This window comes from Sprattus sprattus (assembly GCF_963457725.1).
Source record: "Sprattus sprattus genome assembly, chromosome: 18".
NCBI classification, from domain to species: domain Eukaryota; kingdom Metazoa; phylum Chordata; class Actinopteri; order Clupeiformes; family Clupeidae; genus Sprattus; species Sprattus sprattus.
The window spans coordinates 13,596,697-13,611,085 of record NC_137916.1 but is presented as its reverse complement, the minus strand read 5'-3'; the positions used below and the strand labels follow the sequence as shown (position 1 = coordinate 13,611,085).

At 40.8% G+C, this 14,389-nt stretch overlaps 1 protein-coding gene across 1 annotated transcript; it reads right to left on the bottom strand.

Moving 5' to 3' along the window:
• Nucleotides 1-2,388: 2,388 nt before the first annotated feature.
• Nucleotides 2,389-14,038, bottom strand: pif1 (PIF1 5'-to-3' DNA helicase homolog; the record flags this gene model as incomplete). Its single annotated transcript, XM_080856397.1, has 12 exons — nt 2,389-2,433; nt 3,148-3,339; nt 4,830-4,975; nt 6,311-6,398; nt 7,157-7,263; nt 7,667-7,806; nt 8,241-8,347; nt 9,816-9,930; nt 10,911-11,064; nt 11,278-11,403; nt 12,959-13,088; nt 13,484-14,038. The coding sequence occupies 12 exons, from the start codon at nt 14,036-14,038 to the stop codon at nt 2,389-2,391; spliced, it is 1,905 nt and encodes a 634-aa protein (XP_080712523.1).
• Between the last annotated feature and the right edge of the window lie 351 nt (nt 14,039-14,389).

The following is a 14,389-nucleotide window of genomic DNA, read 5'->3' as shown; positions in this document are numbered from 1 at the left end:
CTGTTTACATGTTTCTTTCCTGCTTGCCACTGTCACAGAGAGTTTGTGCATTGAGGATGCGCTCTGTTTGTGCATTGATAATATGCTGATTAGATTAAATAGGGGCGTTTTGAGGGCGGAGATTCAGTTGCGCACAATTTCACGACCATTTGTGATTTATAACCGAAGGATTGGCGTAGCCTACACGTGTTTTTTGTGTGTACGTCTGTTTACTGTGGATCTCACTTACGCTCATTTCAGGAAATGTCTTAGACAAAATGTAGGATGGTTTCTACGCAACGTTTTATAAATGAGGCCCAAGGTCACCTCACTATTTGCGGGCCAAAACATCGTTAGAAAGCCTGTCTGGTGGCGTAATGGCAAAAGCAAAGTATGTGAAATGTAGTAGACACGTCTCCGAAGCACCAGTAGCCGCATCTACGGCAGCAGCACCATGGCTTTGGTGCGCTCCTCTACCGACCTCGCACGGGCATGTGTTGTATTGAAGTGGGCTTCCTAGGCTGTTTGAGTGTGCACAATCTGGATGAGAATACATTGGCAACCCTGTTTTACGCAGGAAATCCTCTTTCACAATTTGCTGTTCCTGGGCACTGTATGGAATTCTAATTGATGCGGGCATTTAGAGGGATAATACTGCAAAGAACATCGGGCAAAATTCTGCTTAATGATGACGGGGATGCGGGCATATAGAGGGATAATACTGCAAAGAACATCTGGCTAAATTCTGCTTAATGATGACGGGGATTGCTCGACTGGTCTCCAATTTCTCCTCGGAACGTTCCTGTAGCCAGGAATCCAACAGCCAAAACCTGAACGTGTATGGCCTGGTTGCATCTGGTGCGCCTCTGTAGACGAGAGGCCATTTGGGCACAACGCTCTCGGCAAGCGGTACCTGCTTATCAGCCATACATCATCTTGTGTCAAAAAGTCTGCGCGATCACGAAGAAACCCTTTCTCTCCTTATTGCGCAGTTGGCAATATCCTCTAACAACGCCAATGCAACCATATCCCCTAATGAAAACTAAGCCACTATTAGACTTTCTATAGGCTATAGATTGAGCGAAATGTTTTACACTTGTGAAATTAAAACGGAATATCTATTAGACGTGAATCTCATTCATGTGTGAATTGTTCTAATAGTTTAATTGATTTTATTGAGCGAAACATTAGCCCTAATGGTGACGGTGGTGCTGACGTTGATGAAACTGCGTGTCGGCGCTTTGAGTTCTAAATTCCTGCAGTACTCCAGTATTGCCACAAGGAAATGTACTTACACGAACTAAAACCAGACGTAGAGATACGTCCTTTTCTACGTCTAAGACGGTTTTTATAAATCTGTACTTAGACGTGGATTTGATCGCACGCACAGTCTAAGCTTAATTCTGTGCGTAAGTACGTTTTATAAATGAGGCCCAGTGTCTCGTCTCAGACACAGTCCTGTCTCAGGTGTCTAAAATTAGTGAAGGATGGAAAGAGGAATATTTACCAAGTGCAAGACTGAGAGGTCCTGATGATTTGACATTGACTGCTGCCAATGAAACTGAAATGCTATGCATGGGATGAATACAAATCACTTTTCAGCTAGCTTCTGAGACAAACCAAGCACAAGAACTGATCATCCCAGTTCTTGTAATGCAGGGCTTGCACCTGTCCCACCCCGTCACAGGCTTCAATATTATTGAGCACATACGGACAAAGACTGAAAGGACAGTATTGCACTGAGTAAACAAGGCCTTTCAAGTCTCAAAAGGAACAGGGTGAGAGCTTTTGTACAGGCTGTTAGCGCAAAGCAAGTCAATTCATATTCAAATAAAGCAAAGAGCGAGGAGGTTGCAGTTTCATAACACAGTAGTATTCAAATCAACGGTTATGATAGCTGCCCAGCCCTTTACAGAAGACATGCTCATGGTAGCTGCCCAGCCCTTTACAGAATACATGCTCATGGTATTTCAGTCAGACCTTAACCCACAGTGGCCAGATGCTCTTGAGTTTTATGACACACTGGTCCAAGTCACGAAATGTGTATTCCTAGTCATCACAATTGATGTCTGGTACAGATCATTTTGACAGCTCTGCCTGCCCAGATTTGTGAGAAGGCTGTAACAGCAGCCACAGTGAGACACACCAGTATGACATCCACAACTAATGCCAGGGGACGGTGGGATTCACCGGGAGATGAAACAGATGCTTTTTGAAGAATGTCTAACCTTAACAAGGAATGGCAATGATATTTTCACGGGGTGTTCCGTACTGCACACACAGGCTCACATTTTCACCCATTTTATTGCAAGGCCTTTTATTAAGCGCATCAGTTCGACGTTGAGGTAAAATTGTAAGTGTTCATTAAAAATACAGGGATGTAATGACCAGGCTGACGATTCGGCCCTCTCATTTTGGGGCATTCTCCTTGCTATAAAAACCATCCATGGACGACTAAAAGAAGACAAATACAAGAAAGAAAACTAAAATTAGTCATTTGAAAGATTCTGCAGAAGAACCATAAGAAAAAACTTGGTGTTCATAACACACAAACCTCATGAAAAACAAATGCTAAATGTGATCACACAATTTTGCTATAGGTTCAAAATTCAGGATTTTATTGAAGCCTTCAGGCTCAAGTATAATACCAAAAGTATGGCGTTGAATTGAGGAGGCAGCAGAGTGCTTCAAGGTCTTCAAAGTGTACTTGTTTTTTTCTGATGTAGCAGGCACCATGTCCTCTGTTCCTTGGACATGGGCTAACATCAATATGTCTTGGATGATTTGTTTTTATAATTGGGTGAATAGCTTCTTTACGCCATCATTTATGTGCCTACAAAATTCCGTTAAGATTTGCCATTCACACATCCATGTATTAGCTGCTGAATGTTGTTAAACAAGCCAAATGGAACTTTAGAAGATACGGGCAAATGGACCGTGTTCCAAATTTTAAGGTCCTGAAATATGAAAATGTGTCGCAACGTCAAAATGTCACACGCGTGTGCGTCCAAAGAATGCAGCTTAGTACAAGTGTAACACTTTTTTTTCTAACTTTAGCTTAAGCTCTACTTAAGATATTGAAATTAAAAGATAAGAAAAGAAAAGGAAAGGGACAGTGGTGCAGCAGCCATCATCATAAAATGCCACGAACAAACAGCAGACACTCACCTGCAAAAGCAGTCTCTCTTTTCTCATCTTATTGTAGAACAACAAGACATCCTGGTTGGCCTTAACGACATTAGGATTAAAGTCCAGCACCCGCAAACCCTCCAGGCTTCGTGCACGAGACAAGGCTACATAGGCTTGACCACTCTCAAACACCCGAGCCAGGGAAATCTCAACACAGTCCAAAGTCATGCCCTGTCATATGAAATGAGAAAATCAATCAATATAAGAATATACATGTGTTTGTGTGTACATATGTGTGTGTGTGCGTGTTTATATGTATATTAATAAGGAACATCCCATATTAAACACCCAAGAAAACAACCCCAATAACTGTAAGCATACACCAAGGCCTTGTAATGGCTTATTAGCAAGGAGACCAAATAGAGATCAGGACAATAACCCAACAGATATGAAGTGGATTGGAGAGTGAATGAAAAATAGTCATATGTGGGTACGTCGTCAAGAATACTTGAAAAGCATTCCAGGTGATCACAATGAGGAATAGCGGCCATTATCTATTTTAGAACAGCCCATTTTTGACCTAATTTTGATTTGTTCAAAGCTTTTCCGTGTGTCGTGTATAATAAAGAAAAGAAAAAACCTTCAATGTCTAGGCGTGTTCAGTCTTTTGACTAATACCGTGTTAAGTACTACCATTCCAAAATTTGAAATCACCCAGAACATTTCTGCCTCCAATAATAATTTTGTGCTTCAAAATTTGCTTTAAGCAAAGAATCCTCCATTTGCAACAATTACAAATTTTGCAGCATTACAGCTTGATGTTTTTACCCCCTAAATAGGACGTAATTTGTAGCAGTGCCTTGTATCACTCTTGTTGTAGGATGAATTTGGCTCCAGTCAAGTGCCACCCACTGGTGGTGATAGACTTATGGTAAACTAGAGTTAAAGCCTTCCTTGTTAACGATTCCTTTTACCATTACAAATTACATGCTTCACCAGCATCAAAGCACCTCAAGATCATCGCATAATGGTGTCAGGCAATCTTCCAACATCTTTTCCCATCACCTCAAATTTTATTGTCTTAATATAGACAGACAACTTTGTCCCAGTTTCTGTTTCTATTTGCCCATCTTGGTCTTCCTTCTATTTGTCAGTCTCAGATACGGCCTTCTCTTTGAAACTCTACCTAGAAGGACTGCATCCCAAATCCTCTTCACTACTAAAGACAAGACTGATGCTTTCTGAGCACTATTTAATAAATCTGCCAGCTGAGGACCTGCGAGGCATTAATTTCTCAAACTTGAGATTCTGATGTTTTTATCGACCTGCACAGTTGTGCACTGGGGCTTCCTGCTTCTCTTTGTATCATTGTTGGATCTAGTTTGCACTGCCATGTGAAGGATGTGGTACCCCTGTTTTTCAGTATTTTGCCAATTTCTAGCATAGCATTACTAGCTATTAGAACAACTATAGAGTAATGCATTACTAGCTACTAGAACAGCTGTAGAGTAATGCATTACTAGCTACTATAACAGCTATAGAGTAATGCATTTCTGAATAAACCTTTGAGTGTGCCATCTAGCCATATCACAAGGGATGACCACAGAATGTGTGCAGGTCTATGGAAATTCCATAGCAGGAAATTCTAAATGCTGGGAATCAACCCTCTGACTGTCAGAGAAAACAGTACTTTTTGCATGTAAGGGGGACTTAACACTCACTTGACTTTTGTGAATGGAGATGGCCCAGGCTAGTTTAAGAGGTAGCTGCTGTCTGCTTAGAAGTTGGCCTCCACTGGCCTTAAATACCCAGCGTTCCCGTTTAATCACTTCTGTCACTCCACAGAGGAAACGTATACGTGGAAGACCTAAAGAGGAATAGAGATAACACAAGAAACAAGAAAGTGTCTTTAGTGCAGTTGTCAAAATGATCAAGTAAATGCAGGACAAACATTCACTGTACAAAACAAGCTTTAGTGCTTGAAACAACAAACTAAGAAAATTGCACTCAATGTAATGAGGACACAATAGTCTCAGCACCCGCATTATGCTGCCATTGGTGCATTTAAGCAATAGAATATAAGAACAGCTTGATTTAACCAGAGATGCGTTTCTGCAAGTACATGAGAATGTGATTGTGCCACATCAGCAATGGGCCGTCCTATTACCTGTTGCATGAGCAATACATATATTATATAACATATTTAAAAAAAAAAAAAAAAAGTATCAAGAGGTATCTATGGGAGGGCCAATGGCTTTAAACCATGCCTTTGCAAAGGGGGGGGGCTGTTAACAACTATCTCCAACACAAAGTCTTTTCATAGGGAACTTTTGGAGAACATCACTAGTATTTTACAGAAATCTCCACACTATTCGCAGTATACACTATACCCCAAGGAAATGCAAACGTAAATTTGAACACAAATTACACTCCATTCCAGACTAATTTTAACAGCGTTAACAGTCCAAATGCATTATACTGCATGAGAAGCAGGAGGCCCCAGTGCAAACACTGTGCAGGTCGATACAAAAATTGTTAGTTGTAAAAAGCCTAAGAGCTCACACAGCAAACTAAGCCAACTAAAATACCTCACGACTGGCCATGTAACACTAGCTGGTGTATTACTATTCTCCATGACATCCCTAGCGAGTATGTTACGCTAAAAATGTAAGCCTGCACTTTTGTCAACACTCAATATGTTGTATTTTCCGGCTCACTAATCGCACCATATTATCGTCTTGCCACGCATACTCATTTTTGCTCACCATAACCTCGCTCAACTCTATCTATTGGTTTCAAATCCTCTCTTATACATATAAATGAATGGTGACGGTCTCAAACAAACGTAATTTGTGTTGCTCTGTTGATTTAAGACTCCTTTGTTTCTCTGAATGCTACAGACTCAGACCACTGGCTTCAGGCCTTGGTGTGTTAGGGGACCGGTGGTGTCAGGTGGGATGGATGGGGGTCTAATGTTTAAGTTTTAAGTCATTTTGGCTGTAAGCATCTCTACCTTGGAACAATTATCGGTTTGGTCAGTTCAGTCGGTCACTAGGTTTCTCCCGCTCACTAGCTCACTGTGTATATAAATATCTTTGAAATATTATGCAAAATCATGATTTTTACTTTTTCTGTTTTCACAAGCTGTAGTCTATGCTTCACGAAATGCAAGTTCAGTTTTTGTTTGGAACCATCAACATACCTTGATTAACAGATGGAAAATCTAATACAACCCCTCTAGCTCCATTCACAAGGCCTCTTTGCACATCCAAATTCTTTGTCAGCATAACCTGGATAGGAAGGAGCACAAAAAATAAATCCCAAATAATTTACATTATCTGTAGGAACTGTATTGAGAATTGGTTTAACATATACATTTGAGACTTAGCTAGCTAGCTGTTACTCAAATGTAAATTCATGGGAGAATGGTAAAATGTCTTATAACTTCCATCAGCTACAGATGTGGGAGCCGTTAAGACTGGCTACATTCCAGGTAAGACTACTTTAGGTCAAATCTCTAGTAGTATAAGATGGTAAAAGCTGGAGCAATTTTTACTTGTTAAAAGTATCTCTGTACTTCCATCAAAAGTTTAGGTTATTCCTCTACCTATTCAACTAGTTAGTTAGGTAGGTAGATGGACAAGCTAGCGAGCTAGGTCACACACAGGTGAATTCTGCAGCTGGTAATATAGAGCTGTTATTGGGGAAGCTTCTGGGCTTTATTTGAAATTAATGCATATGTTATACGTTGTAATCCCATTTAAATCTATTATTTTGGTAGGTGTAACTGACAGAGATGTCTGACATAGCAGATATAGACAGAAAATTGGAACTGTGCATCAAGACCTGTAGACTCAATTTCACAATAAAGGTTCTGTCTTAAAATCCGCTTTGTGGAATTTTAATCGCAAGTTCATAGAAGCACTGCAGCACTACCTTCCTTCACAAATAAAAATCTATCGTCAAACCTTGACATCGACATAACTTGGACTTATTGGTATGCACGGCCCCATTGTTGATACTAAACTGGAAACACACTCATGCTCACCTGTGCTCCTATTTTTAGTCGCAGTACATTCTCAATCTGACTTTGGGTGTCAAGGGTCCTTAATGCTTTTGGGTTGCTATCGACAGCCTCAAATTGACGACAAGCACCTGGAAAAGGTAAAGGCAGAATATGCAAAGTCAATTGAGTGGGATTTTTTTTTAATGTTTGGACATGTTCTCAAAACCTGATTCCCATCAATGAAGTACATGATAACAAATAATGTTCAGCAAATTCGTATATATACGACTGTCTTGGGGAAACGATAGCATACATGAGGCATACACACACACACACACACACACACACACACACACACAAGGAAACATACAAGACAAAAATGGGTAAAGATACAAAATGGGTAAAGATGAGTAGCCAGCATTCAAAGTAGCGGCCATTGTGTACAACAAAGTCACTTCTCAGTTGAAAATGTGATCAAAAATGAAACTCAAGCAAAGAAGAGCAACAGAGCCAAATGAAACTGAAGTACTAAAATGAATAAAATAACTAAACCTGGTAATTGCTGGAGCTTGTTCTCATTGGTAAGTTCCACATCATTTTTGTGTGTGCACAGTCTGGTTGCCAAGATACCGTCTCTTTCAATGTTGTGGGCGGCACTCCTCTCGAGCTTGCAAGTGATTTCTTTGGTGACCCTGAGGAGGAATGTTACATGGCATTTTAACAGCTGCAAGAACCCTGAAAGCCTTTTGGGAAGAAATTCCTAAATAAGGTGATAGTTGAATCTTCTTAGGTATCACCACCTTTTTTTGTAAAAAAAAAAAGTTTACGCATTGGTTACCTGCAGCTTCCATTAAGTCTGCATACTCATTACGATGTTGTTTTTAAATATGTTTAATAAGTCATTCCCACATATTTCCCCCCCCCCTCCATAAGACTGACTGAAGCCTTTGCCGGCTGTGTTTTGACAGCTCTGTATTTTGATTTGTTAAATCAGTTGGTTAGCCAATTCTTCATTTGATGTCAGTCAGAACAACAACTCATTTTCTCAGACACATGTAGTTTATATAGTTTTGAACATAACACTATACAGACCCATGAAAGTTATGAAAAGACATAAGAACCATACCTGCCCAGTCGCACAGCCTGCAGCAGAGAGATAAAAGCTTGGTCCGTCTGCCTGCGCACCTCTGTCAGCTCCATATTCATCTGGATGCACTTCTTCCAACTTCTTGACTGCATGAGCAAGACATCCAGCCAACAAGTAATAGGTATAGGGTTTTATAGGAGTATAATTTAAATCACAATTACATTTCAACCATGCTTATGAAATGAGTTTGCCAAGTTGTAAGTCAAATAAGTGCAGAAATGTACTGTATAAATACGCTATACTATTACTAATAAACAATATGAATATTTTGATAAGCCTCGGAGACTTTCAGATTGTCCATTGCTTCAGGGGCGTAGCAAGCTTTTCAAAAGTGAGGGGGATGGATGTGATTTGTTTATTAACAATAGAAACGATGGATACAATGACAGAGGTGTACAACATGTATAACATACAAGATATAAAAAGCATCCCATTTAAATGAGTGATACTGACATCATTGAAAGACAGATGCATTGATTAATGCATCCTTGGCTAGGATATTTATAACATGCTAGTATGCCTAATGAGTTCGCGATTCACAACTTCACCAGGCGTGAAGAAGCCTCGGAATCTGAATGTAATGTTCAAGCAAACACATTTACAAAAAATAATAATCATTGAATATTAAGGTCTGCCTAATATTCGTTCGAATTATAGGCTATATATATTTTTAATAGGCCTAATCGAATTTATTATAGCCTATTAACGAAGTTCGGAGTCAAAGCTATAGGCTACTGAAAAGGCAGGCCGTCGCCTAAAACTGTGTTGGCTCATTAAAAACTGATGCTAATTATCTTGGAAAATTCTCTAACTGCAGTCAAGTTGTCATTGCTTGTATCAAACCATTGTGAATTTCTCGTAACATTAAAACAGGAGACGACTTACTCCTTGTAAAAGACTGATGCTCAGAGCTCCAATGGTTTCCTCAGGTGAACGAAATTTTAAGAAGATCAGTCGCGCGCAATGCCAGGATGCTTTATTTTCATTGGTTGCTGGATTAAATCTTACCCAGATACAAGAGATACAAAATATATGCTTTTTCTGATTGGCTATTGTGTAGCCCAGTTCTTTTTTCGGATTGGCTGATAAGTGGCACCTCACGTCAGACTCCAGGGGATTCGGGGAGACGTGCTTGAGTCCTCCATGGTGAGGGCAGCGCGGCCAGGTCATGTTTGCGCGCTGCGGCACATTATATAGCCTAGAGTTTTTTTTCAGCGTGAGAAATACGATGTGTGGCGGGAGTGCGTGATTAAAGACCAAAATGGGTGACTGTCACGCTCAATGCGTGAGACTTGAGAGCCCTGCGTTTGTGCAAAACTGTGGAAAAACTGCAGAAAAAGTGTGGGTGTTGAACCCTCTCACCGGGAAAAGTGTGGGTGTTAAAACACCCACATCCCCTACGGGTGCGACGCGCCTGAGTATAAAGTCCTGTTGTGTTGAGTAATAAGTATAGGGTTTTATAGAAGTATATAGTCCTGTTGTGTTGAGTAATAAGTATAGGGTTTTATAGGAGTATATAGTCCTGTTGTGGCTTTAAGACACTTCATCCCTTACCTGGAAGCAAAAGTTTGGTTTGTCTCTTCCTTTACATATCGGTGGCAGCTGAAGGAAGTCTCCACACACAATCAGCTGAATGCCACCAAATGGTTCCGTGGACCGTCTAATGGACCTGAAGCAAGGGGGGGTGTTAAAGTTCAGGTTCACTGATTTTACCAGCTGCCAGTATTATGTAGCCTGGCGGTTTCACCCAGTGGTATTCTAACCTAAGGTCTATTGATCTTTCTCTCCAGCTTCTCAGCACAAAAAGTAGTTTCATATTGTGTGGATCAATGATGCATGACATTATCTGATAAGATTGTTTTACATCATGGCAATGGCTTTTAGGCATATTATAGCGCTAGTCAACAGAAACTATACTGACGGTCAAATTTTCAATGAAAGCATGTCTTTGTGAGTACTGTGAGACAGTAAAAGTCTGGCAATAGTCTAGGCAATGAAATTGGCGGAAAAGGTGGGAGGAAGAAAATAGTACATTTTAGTACAAATCATGTATTAGTAATGTATGTACTGTACAAATCCCACAAATAATCTTTACTTCAGGGCACATGCCAAGGTATGCCAGCATTAGTGTGACCATATTGTCTCCTGTGCATTTTCAGACAGTTAAGGACCAAAATGATCATTCTACAACAATTACCATGTGTCAAGGTTGTGTGATACTGTACTGATCTGACACTCGTTCAAGCAACATTATGTAACATTTCATTTCAGTAAACAGTTAAAAAACATTTTGGTGGTACACTGACTTGTAATATGGAGAATGTTGCCACTGTCACAGCACGCCTGGTATGGCAACATGTAACTTTGGAGTACAGGGTGCGAGACCCTCCATGAGAACTATGTAATGCTTTATGGCACCACTTCACACAACGACAATAACTAGGAAGGAAGTTGGTGCGGTATTCTCTGTATAGACATCATGGCAGATCAGAATCAGAATCACATGATGCTACTAACCAGATGAGTTATTCATGACTCAAAATCCACAACTGGGCATACGTCATCTGTCTTTAGTTTAACACAAATCTTTGAAATGTAATGTGCAGCACGTTGAAATAAGGGACAAATAAATGCAGATGGGTCATTTACCTGGCAATGGCCTCCAGCTTGTCAAAGAACTGGGCGTCCACCATGGATATTTCATCAATGATAAGGTGCCTGCAGCCGAGCCAGTTCTGTAGAACACCAGGCCTCTGAGCCATCTCAAGACAGTGCTCCAGAGATCCTGACCCCGACCCAATACCTGCCAGGGACAGATCAGAATGGAAAAATAAGCATAAAGTCACCAGGCGAGTGATCAAATGTTAAATAAATAAGCATATAATCACCAGGTAAATGATCATAGTAAATAAATAAGCATATAGTCACCAGTTGAGAAGAAAAATTTACTTTACTAGCCAATTCAGTCTCATTCAAACAAGTTTACTGTGGAATGCTTAAGTAAGATCCATCAAACCTGCAAAGCTGTGTAGTGTCGTTCCCCCAATATGACACGCCGCTACACCTGTGCTTGCAGTGGCATAGGTGCTTTTGGGAGGAAGGGACCCCACAATCCTCTTCAACAGGAAAGATTTTCCGGTACCTGAGACAGTAGTTAATAATTAAAAAGATGAAATACGCATTAAACAAATTAACAATATGGTTACACAATTTTGGGAATGTTCATAGAAAGAAACTTTTCATGGAAATTTTCAGAAATGTCTGGTCATTTTGTTTATGGTACTTTTCCAAGACTTCAGGGGAATTTTGGAGGAAAGGTTATTGTCATATGTACAGCATGACCTGCACCTCAAGCAAGAGAAGTGTCTGTTTTTCCAGGAGTCAGTGGAATACCTGGGCCACATCATCCACAAATCACCGGAGAAGGTATTGTGAAAGCACCAGCACCATGTAAGGTCAGCCAGCTATGTTAATTTCTAGGGATGCTAAACTATTATAGACGCTTCATTCCTGATCTAGCCACTGTCCTGAAACCACTGAATGAACTGCTTTATAAAAGGGAAGAAATGGCAGTGGACAGCAGCCTGTCGGTCAGCATTTCAGAAAACGAAAAGCACTCCTAGTATCACAGGATGTATTGACACACTAAAATCCTGAGCCGCTTCACCTTATGGGGTTGGAGCTGTGCTCTCACACGTCATGCCTGATGGCGAGGAAAGACCTATGGCTTATGCATCACAAACTCTCAGCAAGGCAGAACAAAACTATGCTCAGATCGAGAGGAAGGCGCTAGCGATGGTCTTTGGATCAGATGCTGACACACCTAGATCCAGAGCTGCAGCAGACTGCAGTGAACCTTCCTGTAAGCCCCCCAGTGTGACTCCCCCATTGGCACCACACTTCACTCAAATATACCAAAAAAAAAAAGCCTGACGATCAAGTTCCTGAGACCACTGAACCTCCAAAAACACACCGATCCACCCCACACTGGCCATACCGGTACTCCGCTACAGAGACAGAGCTATCCTGTGAAGATCACTAAACCACAAGTACGGTATGAGTGAACACACTGCATAGCTAACATAAGAATGTTAGACTGTGAGTTCTGAGACATATTGTTTTCCATACAAGTTATATAGGAACAAGATAAACCCCCATTATTATTTGATGTAAAAAAAAAAAGAAAGCTGTTATCTTTTATGCTGTGTTACAGCTGAAGTGATTGAACAAGCTACAAGTGTTTCAGTGTTGCTCTGTGTGTGCATGTGAAATTGTTTGCATATAGGTTAAACATAGAAGCAACATAACACTAACACCTGGTGTTGTGTACATGCAATAACTTGACACCCAGACCTTGAGCAGTGGACCAACACCCTGAGCAGTCGGGGCCCTAATGCAGCAGCCTTGGATGAATTATCCAGAGAAAAACACTTAATGTAGCAGCAGATTCGTATAAAAATCAAGTTTATGCACCAAAACATATTCTGTATGAAGCCCTTGAAGAGAAAGATGATGTTTAAGACACTGCTTCTTTGAATCAAAGATCGTATTTGATTATGGCCTAAATAGGGTGAACTGCATAGCTTTGTCTGTATCAAGATGGTTATGACACAAAGAGAGAGAGAGAGAGAGAGAGAGAGAGAGAGAGAGAGAGAGAGAGAGAGAGAGGAGAGACACACATGTACACACAAACACACCTGCACTCCCAGTGAAGAAGACATTCTTTCCGCTGAGGACTGCACCCAAGACGGATAACTGCTCTTTGCTGAGTTTCCGTCCAGAGGAAGAAGCAAATATTTGCTTTTTGCTGGGGTGGAGAGCATTAATCTGTAAAAGAAAAATCAATCCTTCAAGGTCAAGAGTAACAGTGACCGGACGTTAACATTATTGATCTTCTGCAGATCTCGTAGCCGTTCAGATACTCTTATAAGCTTATAGCCAAATGGACAACCAATAGTTCTAAATTATTTTAGATGGAATATGTAACGTGAGGGACAGGTGTCGTTCCAAGCCACCCAGGATATGCACACAGGTAGTTATATGTTCCGGTTCTTAACTCACCACGAAAATGAAAGAAAAGCTTTCACAGCTATCATTAGTGTCAACGGGGTTGCTGGTGGTGATTGTAAGCTTTTGCATGTTTCTTAGGTAGTTAGCTCGCTTGCAGGGTTGCGCACCAAAACATTGATTGCTTACCAAATCAAAATCTACTGAAAACATACCATACTTTCATCATGATCTGCTCTTGGTCTCTTAACTTGTAGACGTTCATTCATCGCATTATTGGTCCTCTCAGGACGTCTGGTGAGCTGCTGGTCACTGGCTCTGTTCCTGACACTGTTCGCTTTCTGTACATCCTTCTGCTGAAGAGGACTGATTGCGGCGAAACTCTTCGGAAGACCGGCGAGAAATTTGTCCCGATCAGTTAAAGGCTTGCTCGACTTCCATACCAGATGTTTAATGCTCAAAGTCTTCAGAAATATGGCTAGATGATCTGGAGGGCAGTCTGATATTAAAATCTGGATGTTATCGGGTGTAATGTTAACAGTACACTTGCCATCCTTTGAAAAACGTGTAAACAGTTTGATATCACGAAGTGTGAAGTTCCGAGGAGCTTTGCCATCATGTACTCGTAGAACAATTTCCTGAAATTCGTTCCGTTCCAAACTTACAGAGGCACGTCGAATACATTGACTGGTTGCAGCCAGACCAGATGAGTTGAGACGCTGTATAGTGACACAGCATTTGAACGAAACACCATCGTCCCCTTGTAACATTGCAACAATTTGCCTTTTGCAGATAAACTAAACAGGAAATTCGCCGCTCATCAAATAAAAAATACCCCCACAACAGTTTAGACTTCCAACAGGCCTATAGCTAGGTCAATATGTTTTTCCCATCTGAAATAAACAGCGCTGTTTTCAAATTAAGGACAGTGAAAACAATACTCCAATGTGATCTCTCTTCAACTCCTCAAAGAGGTATTTAAAATGAACAATCCAATCAACGAGAGGGTTTGAAACTCGCATTTAAAGCGTTAAACCAATGAGGTGCTACGCTTTTTACGTAATCACGTCAGTCACGTATAGTGGGCCCTGTTCACTGTTGCTGCAGCCATAGACATGTAT